The 24,657-nt window shown below is 39.6% G+C and overlaps 2 protein-coding genes across 2 annotated transcripts in view; one reads left to right on the forward strand and one right to left on the reverse strand.

The window, feature by feature from the left end:
- CSMD1 (CUB and Sushi multiple domains 1) overlaps nucleotides 1–24,657 on the forward strand; it is a 645,996-nt gene that overhangs the window by 461,239 nt on the left and 160,100 nt on the right. The window contains exons 11-12 of the mRNA XM_053459630.1: nucleotides 15,683–15,786; nucleotides 17,257–17,369. Of these exons, the coding sequence (XP_053315605.1) occupies nucleotides 15,683–15,786; nucleotides 17,257–17,369 (217 nt within the window). The remainder of the gene's footprint in view (nucleotides 1–15,682; nucleotides 15,787–17,256; nucleotides 17,370–24,657) is intronic.
- On the reverse strand, nucleotides 5,133–9,554 carry LOC128483427 (uncharacterized). Its single transcript, XM_053459629.1, has 2 exons — nucleotides 8,592–9,554; nucleotides 5,133–5,502 (listed from the first exon to the last, which is right to left on the reverse strand). Exons 1-2 carry the CDS (start codon nucleotides 9,364–9,366, stop codon nucleotides 5,498–5,500), a joined length of 780 nt encoding a protein of 259 aa, XP_053315604.1. The 5' UTR covers nucleotides 9,367–9,554; the 3' UTR covers nucleotides 5,133–5,497.

Below are 24,657 nucleotides of genomic sequence, written 5' to 3' on the forward strand. Positions count from 1 at the left end.
CATAGAAGCCCCAGTGAAAGTGCTTTAGCAGCTGAGGAGACGTTCACCGGCATACATAAAAGGTATGCTTTTCTTAAGTTCATGCCATCCCCAGAAATTTTATTTGTGCAGGCCATTGTATTTTGTTGTTATTGATGGCCCACTCTCTACTTTGCATCCATTTTGATTTGATATTTCAGCAACAACATGGGGAAAGCCCATGTTAGCATCAGCCAACGCCCATGATTGAGAGTACACTACAAAACAGCTGGACACAACCACTTGGTCCCACGTTCAAGTAGAACTTCAAATTAATAACTGCTCAACAGGTCTTTTTATTACACTCAGAACAGGGTGGTGACTGTGCAGCCTTATCTAAATGGACAGTGGTTCTACTTTTGCTAGACTTGCAAATATACTGAATATCGGCGAATTCCACGATTTGTACGACACCATGAAAACAAGGCCAGACCCACCTCACTCTCTCATGCGCCCTAAATGTTTCCCTACCTTTTCTGCCGACCACTTCTTCTCTCTTTTCTCTTTGTCCTCTGACGTTCTCTCCTCCTGATCCTAAAGAAGAGAGGAGTTGAAAGAGAGAAGATAAAGAATAAGAAGATGCAGGAGCAGAAGTGAAAGTATTTGGCAGAGAAGGTAGAGTGAGTGAGGGCACCGGGCAACACATTTGACACATTTGCACATGTCTAACGTCTGCCTCACTATGATCTTGTGCCAAGAAACCAGTAAAGCAAGAATGAAGATAACATAGAACAGAACAAGGAGAACAAACAGAAGCATGAGTAGTAAGGGGCCATAGAAAACAACTCCCATTACAATATTACATGAAAAAAATTACTTGGTAAGAAGATTTGACATTATAATTATAATATTATTCATCGCTACTTAAGGATACAACAAGAAGTTGTATTTTATATAATTATTGTTATTGTAGTTATATGTTTAGAAATAGGGAATTAAAAGATACGTTTAAGAGAAAAATCTAAAATCTTACCTGATCCAAGCATTTCCATCAAAGAACATTTAAGAGTGGAGTAAAACTTAGAATTATATAGAGAACAAATCCCAGCGCTCCATTAGCCTCATTTATGTTACATTAGCAAGCTTTTACCAGACATTAATCATAATCCTACATACATAAAAGGACAAATAGTACAGCATTACATAAGATGCATATTGACCACGTAATTAAACAATACTGCTATGCCTGAAGCTTAGCTGACTAAAGAAAGAACATTATGTCATAGTATTGTCATGCAAAATGCCTTTGTTTAAGGGTTAACAAGGTATCCTGCAAGACGATAATAAAATATATTTTATTATTAGGCCACATCATGTCATAAATGTTATCTGAAATCCTGGCCAGATCCCACCATAACATTAATGGGGCATGAAGTGCATCCAAGCAGGGCATCTTCAAAGGATGCTAGATGTCCTGTCCTGTGTGCCATAAAATCATACAGGGGACCAGGCACCAGGTCACATAGAGGATGCAGCACCTAGCATCTTCACAGTTTTGAATTGAAAAATATGATTAACTTTCCATAACAGAATCATAACCATACCTGGGAACTTGTAGGTTCTGGCTACCCAGAGGGACCCAGCCAGGACTGCCCATTGACAGTCCCATTGACATCAGGGGTGTTCCCACTGATGTTAGTGAGTGTTCCCGCTGACATTGGTGGGCGTCCCTGCTGATATCACAGGAAACTTCCCCATTTAAAGGGGAAATGGACGGGGAGTAGGGCGTGTCAGGACCCCGCTCCCATGACCCAGTGGATGACATTGTGGGTTGAACAGGTCTGGAGTTAAGGTATAGTTGCTCTGGACCCTGTGGGGGAGCAGCTGGTTTTTACCATTAACCCTTTCCCGCCCACCTTCTCTTTAACATCAAGATGTGAGTCGGCAAGGCAGAGGCTAGTCATTGCTGCTCCTGCTGCTGTTGTGTTTAAGGGTCTTCCGTGACAAGCGTATTTGATTTTTCATCTTTGTGGCACAATTAAATTCCTATAAAAATGACAAGACCACACAATTTTTTGAGTCGGAAATGTATCATAAAAAGAGGTCCAGAATAACATTTTATGTATGTATAGACAGAGGTCCCTGGTGTCTTCAAACCACTGAAGTTTTAATAAACCTAGGGAAATAAGCAATGCCTGACTGCAGTTTGCTCTGTAGAATGGAAAAAAGTGTGCAATATTTATTGGTGAGCATCTGATTTTGATAGGTAGCAAATACTTTACTAGTTTAATATTTGAGGCATTGCACAGTATTGTATTCTGGAAAACATGTAATAGTACGGACAGGTCGGGAATTGATTTATATTTTAAAATAATGTTTGTATTTGCAGATGGAGGTGCTGTACATTTATAACCTTATGTAGGTTGAATAAAAAACTTAAGTGACGTGTACATATTAATGATTAAAATGGGCTGAATATAAGTAAATAAAGAAACTGACATATGAAAATGGATTTCATTATTTACATTTGGAAATTGTTTTACCTTGAGCTTGTTTGGATAACAAAGTATAATCTGCTGAAAGACAAAATGAGCAATGCACAGTATTTCTGACTCTTTACATTTTCTTAGATGCATTTGAATGCATTATTTTCCAGATGCAGTTTGTCTCTCAATCAAATATAATCCTGTTTGATCAGATTACACTATTTTAACTGGATTTATTATTACCAAAATTGTATTTTCCCAAAATATATTAAATACCAAATATTTAATCCTGTATACAATTATTCATATTTTCACCTAGATCAGTTTTATGCCTCATATGGTTGCAATTTATGTGACACCATATAAAAATAATAGTAATATTCATTTTATACCATGTAAATGCATAAAAAAAAGTTTAGTGAAGTTGATAAAATATAACAAAAGTCAAAAACAGAAGAGGTGGGTATATCCCTTCATGGCTGCCACTTATTTTCAAGAAAACTGCATTTAATAAGAAATATGTTCCTCTTTGAATGCCTTCCTTCTTCTCAAAGAAATTCAGTACAATCTGAAAAGCATAATCACTTTCTTTACTTTATGCTTCTCGAAAGAGGTAGGTTTTCAGAGAGCTTTTGAAATTTGTGTACGAAGAAGAGATTCTGATGGAAAAGGGTAGGGAATTACAGAGAAGGGGTAAAGCACAGGTGAAATTATGGACGCAGGAGTGGGAAGAGGTAATGATGATAGAAGAGAGAAGAGGGCATATAACGGTGGATTTGAATGGGAGTGTAGAGATATAAGAAAGTTAAGGGCTCTGTATGTCCAGGTCACAGGTTTGAATTTGACTCTGAAGGGTATGGGAGCCAGTGGAGCAATTGGCACAGAGGATTGCCAGGAATGGTGAGAGAGTTAGTAGTGAGCTCCAATAACAAACAATATGTGAATTCAACGATATTCCATTAATTGTCTTAATAACCCTTTATCATTTACTGCCATTCAGATGGAATAAATATTCAATAAGGTAGTGTTAATATACATCATAGGGGATACTAAATATATTTCCTTTGCATTTAAGTTTTTTGTGCTTAGCACCAAGCTGTTCATTTCATTAATTGTCACTTGTTAGCTGATGACAGTCCAGAGATTTGTAATTAATTAAAAAAAGTTGCCAAATAGTTGCATTTCCAGTCCTGAGAAATGCATAGAAAATAATTTTATTTTTTAAGTATTTTCTGTGATATGTAAACACTGTAGCCCGGGATGCAAATATCTCTCATCTGACAACTGCTGTCTAAGCATATTTCATATCTGTCTTGTTTTCCTATACGGACTAAGAATAAACAAGTTAGTGAATCTATTAAAAGGAGGAGATATTACAACAAAACGTAATTTTGCCATGTTCTTTTTCAGAACTGTTCCAGTAACATAATGCAAATAGTATTTGCAATGCCCCAGTGCTTTGTAAGAAATTCAAGCTATCTGGATATTTCAGTAAAGAAACAGGTACTTGATACAGGAGGAAATACAGGAGGAAAAATGCAGACTATTAGTTTCCTTTTTGCATTAGCACTCCAATCCCAGATAATAATAAGCTGGCTAATAGATAACTTGGAATATGTAATACATATTTATGTTTTATGCCTTTCTAAGGCTTACTTACTTAGTGCTTTATGATTTTGCCAAAGTCAGAAGTGATATTGATAGCTATAATGCACATTAAAAAAAGGCTAGGCCTTACTTCTATGGAATTTGAAAAGTTTAGCTTATTTCAGAAGTATTATCTTATGTATACTCACTCACCTGTACTAAAGAGAAACATAAATCACATGTAACCCATGTAATTGCCATTTTTGTACAAAATTAATTTCAGGATACAATCAAGAATATGAACTTTTCTGAAACTACACATGCTTAGCCAGATTCCAGCCAAACTAAAGCATTAAGAAGTAGACAAATCCTCAAAAAGCAGGAAACTCAACTAGAAAATGAGTTTATCAAAATAAATTCAGAAGTATGCATAATAATATTGGTCATTTACAGCACTCAGTGCATTGCTAATTTAATCTAAATTAAATTAACAGATAAATGAAGGAATTCTGTCCTAGTACTTATAGAGCTCTTTTTGGTTTCATAAAAATAAAATATTTACTCGCAAGCAAAAGTCAATAAAACCCAGTAATTCAATATATCAAATCCTGTAACTCAAAATCACACGTAAGCAGTTTTTAGTTTCTGGTTTTGCATCTCATATTCTGGATTCTACATTTACCACCGCATCTTAATTGACATTTATTTTCTCAGAAATAAGAACAAAATCTCCTATGCCATAACATTTCTGAAAATGTAATTTATACAGACAAAATCAGTCAGCGGTGATGGAATGACACTGCAAATACTATTCTGCATATAAAACATCCGGGAGGCTTTCAAAATACACTTGGTATCTATCTATCTATCTATCTATCTATCTATCTATCTATATATCTTACAGTTATTCTAGAGGGAGACCGTATAATATATACAATAATGGGCACCACATTTAAAAAAAGGCCACCGTGACATAAAGGGACAGTCACCTTAGTTATCTATACCAAACACTGCAATCAACAGCTCCAAAGGAAAAATTGGAAATTATTCTAGCCTGGGTGCCCGAATAATTATAATTTTAATAAAGACAGGAGGCGAGTATTTTGCATATCTTCCTTTACTTCTCACCAATAGCAGCAAAGAAAGAAACATTGATAAGGAAAAAACAACCAATAGGCATACACCACAAGGTATATACACCCTAGCCAGTCCTTCCACTTCCTCTTGCGACCGCTGCGAACCGGAACCTACGAAGAACATCCAAACACCGGCGACGAACACCGGACACAAACTGGAACTCCAACCAGAAGTCGGAAGAAGGCGAAGAACAGCCGACGACCTCCGACAACAAGAAGACCGGATCCATGGCAGGCTCCAAACAGGAACAGGGGAGTCCGCATGGGAAAGAACCTCAACAGCAGGTAACGAAGGATCTCAACCCGGAGGGGTACCACCCGGACAGGGCATCAAGCTGAAAAGCAAAGAGAACACGTAACAGTACCAGATACCAATGATACGGTAAGGGAGAGCACAGGTACACAGAAGCTGTAATATCAGAGGCAGTAATCACCACAAAAGCGCCGAAATGCACTATTGACAATAACAGGAGTAAAAGACACCACAAACGAAAATTACCTCACCATGGATCCCGAAGCTAAACGGGAGGGAAGGGAGGGAAAGTACTCGCCTCCTGTCTTTATTAAAATTATAATTATTCGGGCACCCAGGCTAGAATAATTTCCAATTTTAAGGCAAGACAGGAGGCTTCCTATTTTGCAGTTTTAACGCCCGACACCAACGCGGGAACTGCAGAGGATAGCGGACGAAAGTAAAAGGTGCGAAAGGTAGCAGCACGAGACCAGTCCGCCGCCGACAAAATATCGCTCAAGGCCCCCCCAGCCCGAAGAGCGCCCGAGGCCGCCGCACCCCTGACCGAGTGGGCGCCAAAAGAGGTCGCTACACCCGCCAGGGAGAGCAACCAACGAACCCACCTGGCTAAGGTAGGGCTCGAGACCGGCTGAAAAGGCCGAACATACGAGATGAGCAACTGAGAAGAAGAGGGAGACCGAAGGGCCGACGTACGTGCCAGGTAAGCCCGAACGCATCTGGCAACGCAAAGTTTAGGATCGTCGGACAGGTAAGGGTAGGCTACGGAAGAGGACAGAGATTTAGTCCTCCTGTGAATGGAGAAGCGAATACCGTCAGGCGAGAAAGAGATAGCCGAGGCATCGAAAGCCCGAACGTCAGAGACCCTGCGAAAAGACAAAAGACATAAGAGCAAGGTAAGTTTAGCTGACAACTGACGTAAAGACAGGGAATCGTTATCGGGCCAGGCCCGAAGGAAATCCAGGACCAGGGCCACATCCCACAGGGAGTCATACCGAGGGGCCGGAGGCCTGGACAATCGAATGCCCCGTAGCAAACGGCACACCAAAGGAGCCTTACCCACAGCCTACATGGCCAACAGAAACGGCTGACCGAAAAAGGTTAACAGTCCTATAAGACTTACCTTCCTGAAACAAACCTGCCAGGAAATTAAGAACACCCTCTAAAGGGGCCGAATAGGGATCCATGTGTTGTCCCAAACACCAAGAAGCCCATCGTCCCCAAGCCGCCCGGTAAGACTTCCGGGTGCCCGGAGCCCAAGACTCTCGGAGCAGGGACTGAGTGACCTCCGATAGGCCCTGGACAAGCTGGGGTCCCCCGAGATTGTCCACAGGACCAGAGATAGGCGTCCCTCTAGGAGGAGGGGGTGAAACCGCCCCTCCGGGTCCGTCAGAAGAGACGGAAACACCGGAATGGCCAACAGATCCTGAACCGACAGTTCCAGCAGAGCCGGGAACCAGGGCTGCGCATGCCAAAGCGGAGTCACCAGAACCAAGGAGCCTCCTGCACGCCGAAGAAAGTGGACGACCCGAGGAATCAGGGCGAAGGGGGGAAAGGCATAAGCGCCGGACACCGGCCAAACCTGAGTGAAGGCGTCCGTCGCCAGGGCCTCCGGATCTGGAAGCCAGCTGAAGAACTCCCGGAGCTGGCGGTTCGTCCTCGACGCGAAGAGGTCTAGGTGTAGAGGCCCTCGGAGACGCAGGATGTCCTGGAAGACCCTCGGGTGAAGCCTCCAGTCGCTTGCATCTCTCCAATGTCTCGAGAACCAGTCTGCTAACAGGTTCTCCGGACCCGGAAGGTATTCCGCCTGCAAGGTGATGTTGCGAGGGAGACAAAAATCGAAGATGCCTTTCGTCAGATCTGCGAGAAGCTTGGAGCGCGTACCTCCTAGGCGGTTGATGTACCGCACCGCCGAGATGTTGTCCATACGGAGAAGGAGACAGCAATCGGAACGGTCCCTTGCCAAGCTGTGGATAGCGAACGAGCCCGCAATCAGCTCCAGACAATTGATATGGAGGGATCGCTCCTCCAGCGACCAGGAGCCTCCCGTTGCCTCGGTGAGGGATGCTGCACCCCAGCCTAGGGAACTGGCGTCGGACTCCAGGATGAAATCGGGCTGGGACCCGAATATGGCCCGGCCGTTCCAGGCCTCCATATGACGAAGCCGGATCGGCTGATCGTAGGAAGGGAGAGAGCGGAGGTGTCGCGCCTTCAAGCGCTGGAGAGCCCGGTAGTGCAAAGGGGCTGGAAAAATGGCCTGGATGGACGCTGAAAGCAGACCCACCACTCGAGCTAGCATGCGAAGGGAGCAAACCTCCTTCCGCAAAAGGACGCGGATCTCCTTCCGAATAGTCACCATCTTTGACCTCGGGAGACGCAGCATAGCCGCCTTGGAATCTATGATGAACCCCAGGAACTGAATCCGCTGACGAGGAACCAACTCGGACTTGAGCGTGTTGACGATGAAGCCCAACTGATGTAGCGACCGGACCACAAAATCCGTCTGTCCCTGGAGGAGAGTCCGACACCTGGAGAAAAGAAGAATGTCGTCGAGGTAAACAATACACGTAATCCCCCGAGAGCGGAAGAAAGCCATCACCGGCTTGAGCTTCGTGAAGCACCAGGGGGCCGAACTGAGGCCGAACGGAAGAGAGCGGAATTGCCAAAGTTGATCGCCCCAGAGAAACTGAAGGAACTGCCTGTGATCCGGGTGGATAGGGACCGAGAGATAGGCGTCCTTGAGGTCCAACCTCGTGAACCAATCCCCTTCGGACATAAGGTCCCGTAAGAGGTGAATACCCTCCATTTTGAAGTGACGGTAAGCCACGAATGCGTTGAGGGACCGGAGATTTATTACGGGCCAAATTCTCTGGAGCGTTTCCGGACTAAGAACACAGAGCTGAGGAACGAGACGGGACCCCTGGACCGTTCGATAGCTCCCTTGGCCTGTAGAGACCGGAGCTCTGACTCTAAGAGATATTGGTCTGACGCGGATCTGACCGCCGGAGGAGGTTTGCTTACCTGGAACGGGGGAGACACGAAGTCTATCAGATACCCGCGAACCGTTTGGAGGATCCAAGGGTCTGACGTAATCCGCACCCAGTTGCGGAAAAAACGGGAGATCCTGCCAGCGACCTGTGGATGGGAAGAGAGACAGGAAACATCTGTACTCACCGAACCCTGAGCGTCCTCTGGGGAAGCCGGTAGAAGCTCTGCCTCTGCTGCCTCCACGTTGTGGAAAGGGTCGCTGCTGGAAAGCCCCACGGTAGGACGGTTGAGGCTGCTGGGGGTATCTGGAGCCTTGGAAAGAGTAACGGCTGGCGACCCGGCCCCGCGGTCGTCCAGCCCTGGAGGAAAAACGAGGGGCTGGCTGGAAAACCTTCCTCATGGAGAGCTTCGCTTTATTCCACGAAGACAGGAGGGAAACATGACGATTGAGCTCTTTGACAAAGGCGTCGCCAAAGAGCATTCCGTTGGCGGCTGCCCCCAAATCTTTGGAGCCCAGTTCTGCCAGCCGAGGATCCATACGGAGCAGGACCGCCTTACGCCGTTCTGTGGCAACGGCGACGTTGGCGTTTCCCAGAAGGCAAACAGTCCGGAGAGCCCATTCCCGGACAAGCTTGGGATCAAGGGGAGAGGCCTGGAGATAAGCCTTGTCTGCTAAAGACAAAATTTGGGTAATGGGGCCAACAAGATCCAGGATCTTATCCTGGGCGGATTTAAGACCCTGTTCCAAGCCCTTTCTAGGGTAGCGCGAGGCGGACAAAAGGGCGACCACATTAGGGTCAAGCTCAGGAGTGAGCGCCACCTTGTCGGGAATGCAGGGACGGGGACATTCAGCCCGTAGCTTATTGCGCACCTCCTTAGATAACGGTTTGCGCAGCCATTTGTGAATATATAGCGCAATGTGCTCAGGAGGAGCCCATTCCGTGGCTCTGGGATGGCGCATTGTGGTGGGGTCAAATAGGGCAGAACCGGAGGGGTCTACGACCGGTAGGTCCGTAGAGGTAGAGGCAGAGTGGGGGGTAACCGAGGGGCCTCCGGAATGATGGGGTTCATTAAGAAGGGGTTCCTCCACCAAACACTCACGTACGTATCGTGAGTCTAGAGTCCTGGACGAGGCCAGGTTAAGTGACGCCTCAGAATTATCAGAACCCTCTGCCTGCCATTCGTCTAAAATGGAGAGGGGTAGTTGGAGGGAATCCTCATCCCCAGCAGCATGGTGCACGGAGAGCAGGGAAGGGGCAGGAATTTTCGGGCGTTTGGCAGGAGCCTTGCCCTTGCCCGCTGAGGCACTGTTGCCCTTCCAGGGGCATTTAGAAGATCTAGTCTCCTCCTCGGACTTGTCAGACCCAGAGTCTGAGATGACATTAGAAGGAGCCACCGGGGCTGGAGGTGGAGGAGGGGCCGACTGGGGTATAGATGCCGACATTTTAGAAATGAATGACTCCACAGAGGAGGAGGATTTGGAATCTAGCCATGCCATGAAGGCGTCTTGGCTCGGGGCATTATCCTGGGACATGATAGGATCACAGGGGCTCAGCCTGATGTATATAAGGATATGAGACAGGGACTCAGCCTGCCGAAAGCCAATGTGATAATGGCCCTCAATATATATGCGCACAACAGGGGCTCAGCCTGTATAGTGTGACAGGGGCTCAGTCTGTCTGAAGCCAGAAGCAATAAAGGCTCCAACAATAAACTCTGAGGCACACAGAGAATAGAATTCAGGGGCTCTGAAATAGAGAGACCTGCAATAAAAAACAGATGAATAGAAATGACAAACGAGTAGAAAATATAAACAGACTGAAAATAAATCATAAATGGCGACCAAATCATGAAAATACCCGAGATCCGGACGCCACCAAAAACATGGCCGCCGAAAATGGCATCAAGGAGTCAAAAAAGGAGGCGAGATCTCCCCGTCAAACCAACATGGTGTGATGGAAACGAGCACAAGAAAAGCCCGCGAAAACGGCGAAAACCGCCGGCAGCGGCTCCACCAGCACAGCGAAAACGGCGGCAGACAGAAACGCCGACAGCAGAGAGAAAAACCAGAAAGTGTGGTACTGATCCTGGGGGGGGTTTGGGGGGGGGGCTAGTGGAGAAACCGAAAAGCCCTCAGGAGAGGACTAAAATGACAAGGAATAAAGCCTATGGGAAACATTCCATAAAAGGCAAGAAACATACAGAAGACACAGTAATGGATAATAGATCAAATATTATTAAAACAGAAATCTGTAATAAACGAATCTGACCTGTCACTATCGGTGAGCAGCAAAGAAAGAGGAAGTGGAAGGACTGGCTAGGGTGTATATACCTTGTGGTGTATGCCTATTGGTTGTTTTTCCTTTATCAATGTTTCTTTCTTTGCTGCTATTGGTGAGAAGTAAAGGAAGATATGCAAAATAGGAAGCCTCCTGTCTTGCCTTAAAATAGCATTTATTGAGAGATTTGTTTTACATAATTCTTATTAGTAAGATAAATGACATAATGTCTACAGAAAATCTATAAATAGGATGGCATGGTAGAGTATGCCTATAATTGGAAGCTTACCAAATATCGTAAATACAAATTTACTCCAAAAGGCCTTGGAATATAAAGAGGTAGTCAATGTTCTAGGCAGGCCTTCATTCTGGCCAATAAATACATAAGACTCAGCATTCTTCACTGTATATATTAGAGTTAATGTTTTCCATTAATACTTACAATGACAGGTACTAGACTAATATTTAATTAGAGAGTTTTAGAAGCATGCCATAGCTTTTAGTAAGTAGGCATATTCACAAAAAAGAGGCAGACTTCCATAAGCTTTTAAGATCCCAAAGGGCCCTTATTTTCATCTTAAAAGCAATATCGGTTTTGGAAGACTATATGACAATGTTGCATTGTATTTTTTTAATTAATTTATAGTCATATGAGTTGCTGTTTCCTTTAACTTTCATTCATTTTCCTTTTTTATAGAGGAAATAAAGTGTTACTTTATTTCCCATCAACTATTTCGCTTAAGGTCATAACTACGAACAGGTTTCGTAAAAAAAAGGTGCCTAAGACTAAATTTAAACTGAAAACTCCATGCACAGATGTTCTGCGAGCATTCAATAGTTTCCATCGTACTCGTGTGATTCACGCTTTCACACATTTACTTTTATTTCACATGTAATGCTGCAAAAAGGCTTCTCGCATATGCAAAAGAAAAACAACCAAATCACGATTCTCTCCGACAAACCAGATTGTGAATGTGAATATAATAAGTGTATTCGTCTCTAGAGCTAGCTGTGTTCTTTCACATTTTAACATTTACTTTAAACTGGTGAATAATTGTGGAGCTGTAAATCCAGTAAAATACAATTTATCTGCCGGTTTATGTTTTCAAACTGGAACCACCAGCGTGTTGTGAAGCATGTGGTCTGCACAAATATTCTTTTCTAATGTACCCCACTAAAATATTTTAGGAATTATGTATTTATAAGAGACTCTATATAGATTTGTCTCCTCCCATGCTTACAAAACATTTAAGGTCTTACAAAGCACTCCTATTGATTTCAAAGGGAGTGCTTTCCTGCCAGTGACACCCAATGCAGATAGCAAGGGGGTGGGCAGCTAAAGAATGCATATTATAATACTTACAAAGTACTTTTAAATGCATTCTTTGTCGCTGAGGTTTTATGGAACATACTGTCCTTTTAATCAATCTATTGTAATTTCTGGGAAATAAATTTAAAATCCTACAATTTTTATTCTGCTGTATATCGTGTTATTTTGAGGATATGGCCTGTCTTGATTGCTTAATCAGTGTTCTAATTAGTAAATGTGCAAAATACCTTGATTTTATGAATTGCTGCAATTTAAAACTTTATTAAAATGATTCTATGGAAATTAATGAGGGTTTGAGATCGGATATAAAATACTTGTTACAAACCTAAAGGAGAACCTACACTCTGACTGCAATGAAAAATACCAAATTGCCATATACAATCTGCATTGAATCCACAATGTATGTTAGCATGGGTGTACCTAGAAACCACGGGGCCCTGGTGCCAAAGATTGCTCTGGACCCCCCCCCAACCTGGAGGAGAGGAGATATTTATAAGAATGCATCTTCATTATAGTGTTGTGACACTTTTATAAAGGATTAAGTATTTTTTATTTTTTTTATGAATTTTTTATGGAAGTTTTATTGCATTTTATATCTTATTTGTTTGGTATGAATAAAGTACATTTATATTTGTTTTCTTTTATTTTACATATGATATATGTGTGGTCGATTAAGAATAAAGCCTGCTATAGTATCTTGAACATTATCAAGTACCTAAACCTTTAAAATCAGCAACAACAATATTAGGCATACAATTGGTCAAATTAAAAATATACATGATTTAAGACAGTCGGGACCCGACCACAAATTACCCTGATGAAGTGTAAAATGAAAAGCATTGGACTCTCTTTTGGATCTTCTGAGCTACCATATCTGCTTGTTTATGGCACTCCTGAAAATACAACATAGTCCCGATATGCTATGATCTAGTGCAAGGACACTAGTTTATAGACTCAGAAGAGTGTGGACAATTCATTGTAATTTACTCAGATGTACAGCATTAAAGACCATGGAATTCACAAAGTGTAAGGGAATTGATTTGCGAATAAAAGTCATCTTCCGGATGAGGTTATCGGGTTAGTGGGCAGTCAGTTCCCTCCGGCTCCCTTGAGTGATTTTAAGCCGGGTTCAAGGGAGATCCTTGAACCGGGTTAAAATCGCTCAAGGGAGCCAGTGGTCTGTTAAAGACCTCCGATACCGCTCCCTTGCGAGCCTGCTCCTCCAGCGGCGGACATTACTGTCCGTCTCTGGAGGGGTGCTGGCAAGTTGGCACCCCCCTGATGAGTGGCACCCGGTGCGGACCGCCGCCCCCCCAGTGGTCTATAGAACGAAGGAGGTAGTATTATCATTATTAAGAATATTATCTAGATTTTTTTAAATTTATACTACAACATTGTTATTAATAATAGCAGCAGAGATAAACAAGGGACTAACCCAAAATGCAAGTTTCTTGTGTTTAGCCCTGATGGAGCCAGCACCTACACTGGCGAAAGGCATGTTGGGCACGCTGCAGTTTTAGTTAGAATAAAGGTATACCTCTATATAAACGGCCCAGTTTATATACAGTGTATTCATATGAAATAATAATGGATTGGTTCAAAAGGCAACATAATGTACAGAAAATGGTTATTTCAATGTTGATCTTTGTTGGAAAAGTAATTACATGTAACATCTTGCTTCTGGCCCTTCCGCGTCCATGTTTTCTCACTAATGTAGGTCATGCATGCCTCTCAGTCTTTGGTGATTCACATTTTGTCCATCTCAGTGACTTACACACACACAACCATATACACATATCCCAAAAGACTATATCTACAAAAATATAATGTTTTAACACTTCTTAATGGAGCTGCAATATGTATTACATGTACTATATAAAATAACCTTGTCAAACCTCTGATAGACCCATGAAAATTGAAGTGACATTGTGACAATGTGCAGTTATGCCAATGATGTATGCTTATGGAAACATTAGCAGTAAATAAAACATACATTTGAACACAAGTAAAAATAGATTATAGATATATATATAACATTGGGGGCTTTCAGTCATAATAAATTGCCAGGAAGAATGAGAAATGAGATCTATAATACCGTGTTTGCTCGATTATAAGACGACCCTGATTATAAGATGACCCCTCAAGATTTGAATATTCATTTAGAAAAAAGCCTGAATATAAGACTACCCTATAAGAAAAAAGTTTTTTTAGTAACTATTCATTCACATGTAAACTATTTTTTTTTTGTATTTAATAAAAACTATGATTGAAAAAAATGCATTTTTTGTTTTTATTTCCTTTTATTTGCCAACCTGCCCCCCCAGTTATGCACATCTGCCCCATGACTTGCTAATCTGCCCCCAGATATGCCTTATACCCCCCCTATATGCCTCCTTGCCTCCCTGATATGCCACTCTGCCTCCTTCATATGCCTCTCTGCCTCTCTGATAAACCTTATACCCCCTATTTACCACTCTGCCCCCAGATATGCCTTATCCCCCCCTTTTTGCCAATCTGCCACCCTGAAATGCCTTATGCCCCCCACCGACTTAATGATGCATCCCTAGAGTTGTCCCCCGTGCTCCAGGGTCCCTGGTGTCAAATGGCAGCTGAGAGATTTCTGCGCGCAACCTCTGTTGCTACCCGGGAAAAATCATAAGATATACAGTAGGTAGTATCAATAAATTATTTTGGTTATGAGCTGCCATGGTGTCAGTTCTTTTTTAAAAGTACATCTGTTACTTTTGCATATTTCTACTTCTTACAGTTTTATACACTAAAGAAATATTTACAAATTAAAATAAGTAATAGAAGCCCACCTTATAAATTTAACATGGGAGCAATTATCATAACACCCTTATAAAGTATAATAAAAAGGAAATGCGGACATGAATTTAACTTCATCAAACATGGACATAGAAGATTTTAATGAAATGTTTTAGATATTTTTGTTAGTATACCTATAGTCTGTCACCTACCTGAATCGGCAGCCGCTGGTACGTAGGAGAGAGAGACCCCGTCCATCAGCCAGCAGCCTCAATTACCGGTACCAAGGAGAGGGAGACCCCCCCCTCCATCAGCCAGCAGCTGCAGATGCCGCCATGGAGGAGAGGGAGACCCACCTCCATCAGCCGCCGCAGCCAGCACTGAGAAGAGGAAGACCTCCACCCACCTCTGTGCGACCAAGAACTGCAGGAACCTATACTTATAGGCTACTGTCTTGCCACACTCAAGATGGCAACCGGATTCCACCAAACCGGAAGTGACGTCAGACTTTTTAGATTTTGGCACCAAAACCTCTAATTGGTGCCTAGTCACTTCCCATCCTTCAAAACCCTCAGTGGACATCAAGACCTTGCCCTCTGATGGTCGTGCCGTGATATAGTCATTAAATAATATAATTACAAACTGTCTATACTATCATGAAGTAATGAATGATATACTGTATTTATTCTAATGAGAGAGACAATTTCTCAGCTGTCATGCTATTTAGTTCACATCCAATAAAAGATATTGAAAGCTTTACCCACATAAAGTATCTTCCATAACTGGGCATAAAACATTCAATTCTGAATTAATTCAGCTATTCCACAAATATTTTGTAGAGGATAAGGCTGATTGACTTGTGTATATCATTGTCTTAAAAGAGTTTTATTTTGAATTAACAGGTGATCAAGCTTTCTTTTGAAGTATTTGAACTCGAGAGAGGATATGATACCCTAACCATAGGAGACGGTGGGAAAGTTGGTGATACAAGATCTGTTTTATATGTGTATGTACAAATCATGAAGAATAGTGTCATTTTTTTAATGTGGTCTCATACCATTACATTTTAACAAGAATGTCTCATATTTTATTGCCTACTATAAAACAGTTATATCTAGACAAATAATTGTATACATTCTCTAGAAAAAATGCAGAAAACCAATAAATAATTCTCTGTTAGGTATTGGTTATTGAAATAAAATAATCATATTGATTGTGCCAAAATTATGCATACTGTAGGCAGGATTCTTTTCTCCATCCGTACTCGTATGTCTTAATGTACATTAATGTTAGTGTCAGTTTTGTATATTGTAGTTTTCCGTTTTCGTTTCCGCTAGAGAATGTGCAGGTGCAGTATAAACAAAATGTAACAGCAAGAGCAGATTAATCATTTGGACAGTAATACCTAAGAATATATTAAAATATCATCTGAATGTGTTGAATTACTGACTTAAATCCTTTTTTCTGCCGTGCATCACACGTGGTAAAGATTTTCTTACTTACTTTCCGTCTCCTATAAATAGCTCTAATCAACACTTTAATTCACAGCCTCCACAGAATTTATTATCACAACTTGATCCCATTTACTCAAAAGCTCATAAAGCAATTACATTGGAAAATATTTACAAGGCCTTACATTAAAGGAGATGAAATTATGACACTATTATGTTCGTATTATGGTACATAAATTAACTTTTTTGATAATCAAACTTCACCTTTGTGATACTTGTGCGGCGCTCAGTATTATAACATAAAATGTTCTGATGCATAAAAAAAAATGCTACAGTGTTTGTTCTTGACTGTTATTTTTTGTTTGTCATTGAGTGTAGTTTTCCATCACAATGTTACTAAAACACCATATGTACTTTTTATTAATGCCTGTATATTTAGTCTTCAAAACATAGATTTGACGGCAGATAAGAACCAAATGGCCCATCTAATCTGCCCATTTTTCCTTATATAAAGACTCAGACCTTAATCAGTTCTTGGTATTCCCATAAATTGAAGATAGCTTAATATTTAAATGTTTCCATCATATCTCCATTCTCCCATTCATTTTCCAAGCTATAAATATTGAGATCATTTAGTCTTTCCTGATAATTTTACCTTGCAAACCAGTCATCGTGTTAGTAGCCCATGTCTCTAAACTAAATCTATGTCCTTCATGAGCTGACTAGAGATGACTAGAGATCAGTACATTTGCAATATAATAGAAACACAAAACATTGTTGTAAAAATTAAATATATAACAAACAATAACTTTATGTTAGACAAATATAACAAATTGTGAAAGTCTGATTAAACTGTAAACATGTAGATAATTTATATGTACTAATTTATATGTTAATCAAGTAAATGTATGGAACACACTTTGCAGGCTGTACATCCATATCATGCACTGCCTTCCCATTTTTTATGTTTTTTTTCCCCAAGCATATGAGGTGCTTACTCATATTTTTTCTCTACCAATAATTAGATTGACAGGTTCTAGTGTGCCCGATCTCATTGTTAGTATGAGTAACCAGATGTGGCTCCATTTACAGTCGGATGACAGCATTGGCTCACCAGGATTTAAAGCTCTATACCAAGGTATGTCTTTTGTTGAATGTAATATATGATTACAGTATGTTGTTGCCTTACAAACTGTGTGATTAAAAATTCAGAGAAAAGATAGGGATTGCTTGAGGTTCATTTGTTTAAAGGAACGAACTAGTTCCCCAGATTCTATTTTTATTGTTAATTCATGTTGCGGTCCATTGTTCATGGACTCCAATGCATTTTACTACATGAATTTTGAAGCATGCATTGTTTAGCTATTGGAGATACCTCTTATTGGTCACCTCTACTGAAACCAAGAAACATTGGTATGTAACCTCTTGCATGTGTTAATAGCATTCCCATGAGTCACTGAAGCAGTATCCAATTGCACATATGCTAGCACAGCATTCAGGCGGAATTCACGGGATTGGCTGATGCTACACCATTTGATTGCACTCTACTAAGCATGTGCAAAAAGCATATTGTGGTGTGTTCCCAGCTTTCATTAGACACAGCTTGGGGTGGAGATAGCAGATCTCAAATAACTAAAGAATGCCTGCACTAATATGTATGCAGTAATATACACCAGAGTAGAGGAAAAAAACTTGCGTGTGGTCTTTCTGGGGTTGCGGGCAGGAGCGGGTGGTCAGGCACTGTACCTGCGGGTCCCGGCAATCCCTGCCTTCTCGCTGCTCCCTCTTGCTCCACCCAGGAACAAGTCGGAGTCATGTGATGTGATGTCACTTGCCGTGACTCTGCCTTATTCCTGGGCGGGGAAAGAGAAGAGACGCTGTGAGGGAGCAACTCAAGGGCAGCCTTGTGGGACTGCGCGGGAAATCTGCAGTTCAGGTAAGGAGGTGGGCTTGATTGGCCACAAATGTGGCGGGAGCAGGCAGGATTGGCCACAAATGTGGGAGCGGACGGGAGTGGAACACCCACATTGCGGGAGCAGGCGGGATTGGGCAAAAAATCTGAGGGAGCGGGATTAAAAAAGCAGTCCCGCGCAGGCCTCTACACCAGAGTATGTGTAAAGTGGTTTCCATTATGCATTTGGCATGAAAACAGGACTGGAGTGCTCCTTTCACAAACCAAAGACACATACAATGAAAAACATACTGTGTCACATTATAAAATTTACCATACTACAGTACTGCCAATATCAAATAATGTCTGATCATATGTATTTACATATACATTTTTTTTTTAAAATAGACAAATAAAAAAGAAACTGGATTGTTGAGCACCTAATTTATTGACATGGACATGTTTCTGTTCTAAATTATTATTTTATTTTTTAGTTTCACTAATTAGTTACAGCAAACATTTTAGAATTACTATGGTCTCCAACTACCATCTACCATGTTGGTAGATCCAAGTAAATGTTTATGTCCATAGCACTGAGACAAAGAGTCCAACCTTGGGCAAAAATTCCATTGTCCACTCGTCATTCCACTCGTCAGGAAAATCCAGACCGCGACTGTGACAAAATCAAAATACTAGCACAGAAAAAAACATCGACCACATCTATACTCAATGGCCTATACATCATACGAACCTAACCAAACCAAACAGGGTGGGTGAGACAGATCGGCTAAACCTTACTGATGTCGCAGGGAAAGAGATAAGACATATTTCCCCTACTTTAATCATTTAACCCTTCTAGCTGCAACCAATGGTGGACCCCTTTGCAGCATCATGCATGGGCTAGCAGCCATAACCCCCTTCCCTATTGGTCCAGGGGGGGCCTTTTCTATCATTTTTGCTGACTGATCGTTAGCTTCCATATCTTTTACATTTATGCCTCTATGTCAATCCTGTGAAAAACACTTCATATTCGCTAAAATCTGTAATTTTTTTTTTGTTTGCTTACATAGATCTGCTAATATAAATGCAGGACCAAATATTGAGATAGATAATATATGTTGACTTGAGAAAAGCTACAGGGAGCTGCGGTTGGTCTTCAAGCAATATTTTATGCTTCAAATGTCACAGTCTACTGGGATTTATTTTGAAATCTCAAATATAGACACAAAGAAGGGAGAAATGGCCTTAGGTTCTGCAGTTACTTTAAAGTACCAGGGGATAAACAACATGAACAATCCATACATCCTTGTTTTTATAGAGAGTAGACAGAACCTGTGACATTCCAACCTAAAAACTCATATATTCACTCATTGTTTAGTCACTTAAGTGCCTGAGGTTTGAATAAAACCATATTTTCTCCATAATAAAATCTAACAACAAAAGGTCAGTATTAAGTTCATCGGGGCTATTTGTGTAGCGGGCAAAATAATACACAACCTTTTTTTAAAAAAATAATAATAATAATAATAATTCACTGTGTCAATGCAGAACAGCAGTGACTGGAATTTATTTGGGAATTTTTAGTAGTGTCCTCAATTTTCACAAATGCAGTTGAGTTATTTCTTATTTATATTTTTGTTCTGCAGTTCAAGTAAAGGACAGGAAGACGTTACTAACATCTTTATTCTTTACTGCTTTTAATGTGTGCATTCTCTCTGTGTCAGGCAAGTCCTTCTGGTCTTGTAGTTTGTCAAATGCTGCCTCTTTTTATGGAAGGATTTTAAACTATTGTTAAAAGTGCCGGGAGCTCTTAATAATGAAATACTGACAGAAGATATTTTTCATTGCAGTAGCTTCAAAGGCGATATATTCCTGGAGCCCATGCAAATTAAACAATGCAGGTTAATAAAAATGTTATTATAAAATGTGCTAAAAGTCGTATTCTTTTCTGTAGAGATGCTAATGGTTTAGAAGTAAATATCTACATGTAAAATAAGAACAAGATGTGTTAACTACTGTACAGCTTCGGTATATTTTAAAATCATTCTAAATGATAAGACAGGTAAATTCATTTAACCTCTTACGGACGCAGGCTATTTTACTTTTGGGTATGCAGGCAGTTTCAGGATTTTTATTGTCTTTTTTTTCAACTCTATTTTTCTTCTTTCTTGTTTAGCATTTTCAGTTCAAACACATTACATATTTTGTTCTTCAGGACAAGTAGGGCTTTTTTTTTCAAACCACCCAACAAGCTATCATTTGACATGCCAAAAAAAAATTTCAAGATATGACAGAACATGATAAAAAAAATATTTCAAGATATGACAGAACATGATAAAAACATATTTCAAGATATGACAGAACATGATAAAAAAATATTTTTTCACATTTTACATTTACACTCTAAATGTTCATAATGAAAAAATGCCTTAAAATATTGAAATATTTCTTTGTCTGTCTTGGAAATACCCCATATAATTAGGAAGTTAATCTTTCTTTGACATTTTCAGGCAAACTTTGGGTGATGGACATCACTTTTGTGTGTTATTTCTTACAAATTTGATATACTGGGACTGTAGCTTTGATAGCACTCACTGATTGCAAAAAATGTGATTTGTGTTTGGCAGCATCCCCGAGGTACAGTAGTCCCCCAAATGAATAGGATGTTTATATTATGGAAGAAATTAGAGCGGCTTCTTGAACAGAGATGTAAAACAGAATTTTCAATAAAATACTTGCCTATTTAATTAGAAAAGAACAAAATGCCAGTAAAATAATGTCTTTACTTCCGTCACTTTATTTTGTGCAATGTGATGACACAAGAAATATTCAGTTTTGCCAGCAAAAGTAACTTGGCTAATAATACTAGTCATTAAAATTCTATGATTGCCCAATGTTAGTAATGACTGTGTTAAAGTTCAAGTTCAAACAATCTGTCCTCAAAACTTTCATGTAGTTTGAATTTTCAGAACAGCCTGATTAGAGGAAAGCTTTTTCGATTAAAGTGATTACTAAAGATACTCAATGAGCCACATATTCTTGAGAGTGGATGTTCCAAGTGAAATGGAACCATAGGGAAGTTTACTGAAGTTGGTTTATATGAAATCATAATTACTGTTAATGCTGCTTATAAGAAATATGTATTTTTGGTAGATTCACATATTATTGATTGAACCTTAAAGCCCCAAGTTTGGGAGGAATAACGTTCAATGTCATTAGGAACTTCTACCTCCATCCCTCAAGGGGGAATATACACGACCCATGCTGCAAACGTTTAGGAGTAAGAGGCTATGTGTATCCAGCAAGTGACCGCACATCATTTATTAACTACTGATTTTAAAGAGCCAAGGACAATTTTAATCCCTAGTCCATTCCTGAATGTGACTGTAATTTATATTTAAGCCGCCTTTAAAATTGTGCATAAAAAATAATTTTCATTGTTTGGTATTTAAAAGTGGAATTTTACGGAAACTCACCAGTATATAAGTATTATATTTCACAGTGTAGGTGGAACAGCGCCTTTAATACATGAAGCTACTTGAAAACTTGTTAAGTAATTTTTACCATTTTTTTTTATTAGATTCTTAAAATTATTACAGTAGTTTGTAGTATGAATTTTTATCATCCATTATAGAGAATATTCATCAAACATTCTGTATTCATTAAGAATACACATGCCATATTGAAGCTTAGTAACCAAAATCATATTCTGCTGGCTGGTCGCAGGTAAATTTTAAGTGATGTCTATAAATACCCATAAAAATTATATTCTTCATAAGCCAGATCATAAACTAGAAATCAGAAAACAAATCAAAGTCTTTCTAATGTAAGATAGCTAAATGGACCCTATAAAACTGCTTAAGGAAAAATATGAGTCGGATAAATAGGCATCTGTGCAACAGAAGATATATGATTTATGGCAAATTGAAAATGCACCATATGCACAATGCCTGAAGTAAAGTGCTTAAAATTTTATATAAAGTTCATATGTAAATTATTCTATTTAACAAGAGTTAACGACAAATGTTGAACACTGAAATCCAATTTGTTACTTTCTAAAATGCATTAAAGGTTTCTCTCACCAAAATGAAAGTCAGCATTGTTAAAAAAAAAAAAAAGAAAAAAAAAAAGATAAAAAGGTTTATACATTTTAACACGGATGCATAAGTACATACACACACAAGAAATGATACACATGTTAGATGCCTGAGGATTGCACCCAGGGTAATGAATGCTGCTGAAACCATTTACAGGGCCAAATTATATATTTATATATGTATATAGTTGCGCAATGTAGTAATTATTATTTTGCCCTTTTTTAACCCCTTAAGGACAATGGGCGGTCCCTAAACACTTTTGAGCCTGTACGTGTACGGGTTTTGTCATTAAGGGGTTAAATAAAATGAAACAATGTATAATGTTGGTCATTTTTACATTTTGCTGGGAGAAGAAATATAACATTGAACTAATTTTACTTAAAATTATTATTGAACTGCGTCTGGAAGCAAAATAGAATGACTTAGGCTTTTTGTTTTACAACCAGAGAAATTACTGATTTTTGTTTTGCAAGAAAAAAAAAGTCCCAGAAAATTGCAAAATGAGTCACCAAGCTCTTTAGTGAGACACAGCAAGCTTACACAATATTACTCATTTCATGCCCACTGTTTAATGAACTCACTTCCAAATAATGTTGCATTAGGGAGCTATAAACAGGCTGCTACTCAAAATACATTAATCAATGAGAGAAAAAATCACGCAACAGGCTAACAAATCAATAGCTTATTTATTTTCAGAAAAAAAAAATAAAACTATAATATTTTAGGAAAATATGCTTTCGTTCTTTTACCATGTTAGTGACCTATGCAGGTTTCTCACGACTCATTGGGTTAAAATAATTTGGAAAATGTTGCTATACATTTCAAGCTTTTAAACTGGCACACAGCAGCATAGAAAAGAGAAATGTTTCCTTTAATTTACCCCCTGCTAAAATTTAAATAGCTGTGTCAAATATCACAAACTTGATTTGTGGAAATGTATTCTATCAACAGGTGTTCAGGCGTAAATGCTAAAAGGGATTTCTGAGATGTTAGCAGATATTACTCCTTAGAAATTTGCCTCAGTAGGAACATATGGTCTCTATATATATTTTTTTTCGATTCGTCCCTCAAAAACTGATTAGAATAAAATTTTCTAACCTGTTACATATATATATATATATATATATATATATATATATATATATATATATATGTACTTCAAAGATGTATTTTCATGTATAGGACATCTGTAAATCACATTTACTCATGCCGCTGACTACGTCATCAAAAGCAAATGTATTCCAGTTAAATTCACTTACATTTTTAGAGTTTTGCTATAGTTACATTTAAGTAACACTCCTTTACTTACCTTGCACCTTTATTAGGGAAACACACACACACACATATATATATATATGTATAGGGTAAACAGTGTGTCCTATCACATTATTCATCAGTAAAGATATAGAAAAAAAGAGCCATGGTATAGGGTGACACAGTAGATTAACCTCCATAATGTTCTAATACTAATATGTATCACAAAAAAATAAAACCTTTTATAGTAGTTACAATTTTTTGGCAAAATGTACTTTGATTAAGAAATAAAACAATTCCAAATAAATTAACCTACAAAATGGAGTTTAAAGGTTTTATTTTTTTATCTGACGGAATCATTAAATCAAAATGTTGGAATGAAGGTTGATTATATGTGCTGTGTATGGTGGTGTGCCTGCTTCATAATAACTGAAAATTAAAATATGAATTCTAGAAGAATGCTGTTAAATTATTTCTAATATGTTAATTATTGATAAATGAGGTCGACAGGAAAGGCATGTCAGCAAAAGCCATTCAGACACTAAATACATTATACATAGGGCTTGCCCTAGGGTTTCTAGTGCCTCCTCCTGCATGCATTTGTTCCTAACATAGGACAGAACAAAATGACAACTCTACCTACCCCATCTAAGCCACTCAGCATTCACCAAGGTTACTTTGGTACTTAGGTATTCGCCTGCCATCTAGAACACCAGTCAACGTGAAATTATGGACAGAATGTAATGTTCTCTAACCAGATTTTCAGGGTGAGACTTTAAGGTGAAGTCAACAATCATCAGCTTTTGATTGGACTAATATAGGACTGTTTTAACCTAATAATACAAGACAAGAAGTAGGAGCTTGATAAAAAATATCTTTTGTTGGAGCTGAAATTGGGATTTAGCAGTTTTAGTGTCATTCATGGTCAGTTAATTTACAAACTGAGTCACTCAATCTCTGTTAGCTAAATTTCCTTTTAGACTATAAAATAAGCAGTTCATAGTAATAAAAATTAGAATTAAAATCGGGAAAATCAGCAACATTTCATTTGAACAAGCTGAGTAAGGCTCGATTTTGACCTCATGGTTGGCAAAAGTCTATTTGTATTATAATGCATCTGGCCGACATGCTTTATTATTGCTTTGTTAAAGAGAACTATTCTGTCCTTCAGAACTGACATTTCT

Source organism: Spea bombifrons, chromosome 3 (genome assembly GCF_027358695.1).
Source record: "Spea bombifrons isolate aSpeBom1 chromosome 3, aSpeBom1.2.pri, whole genome shotgun sequence".
Classification (NCBI taxonomy): Eukaryota; Metazoa; Chordata; class Amphibia; order Anura; family Pelobatidae; genus Spea; species Spea bombifrons.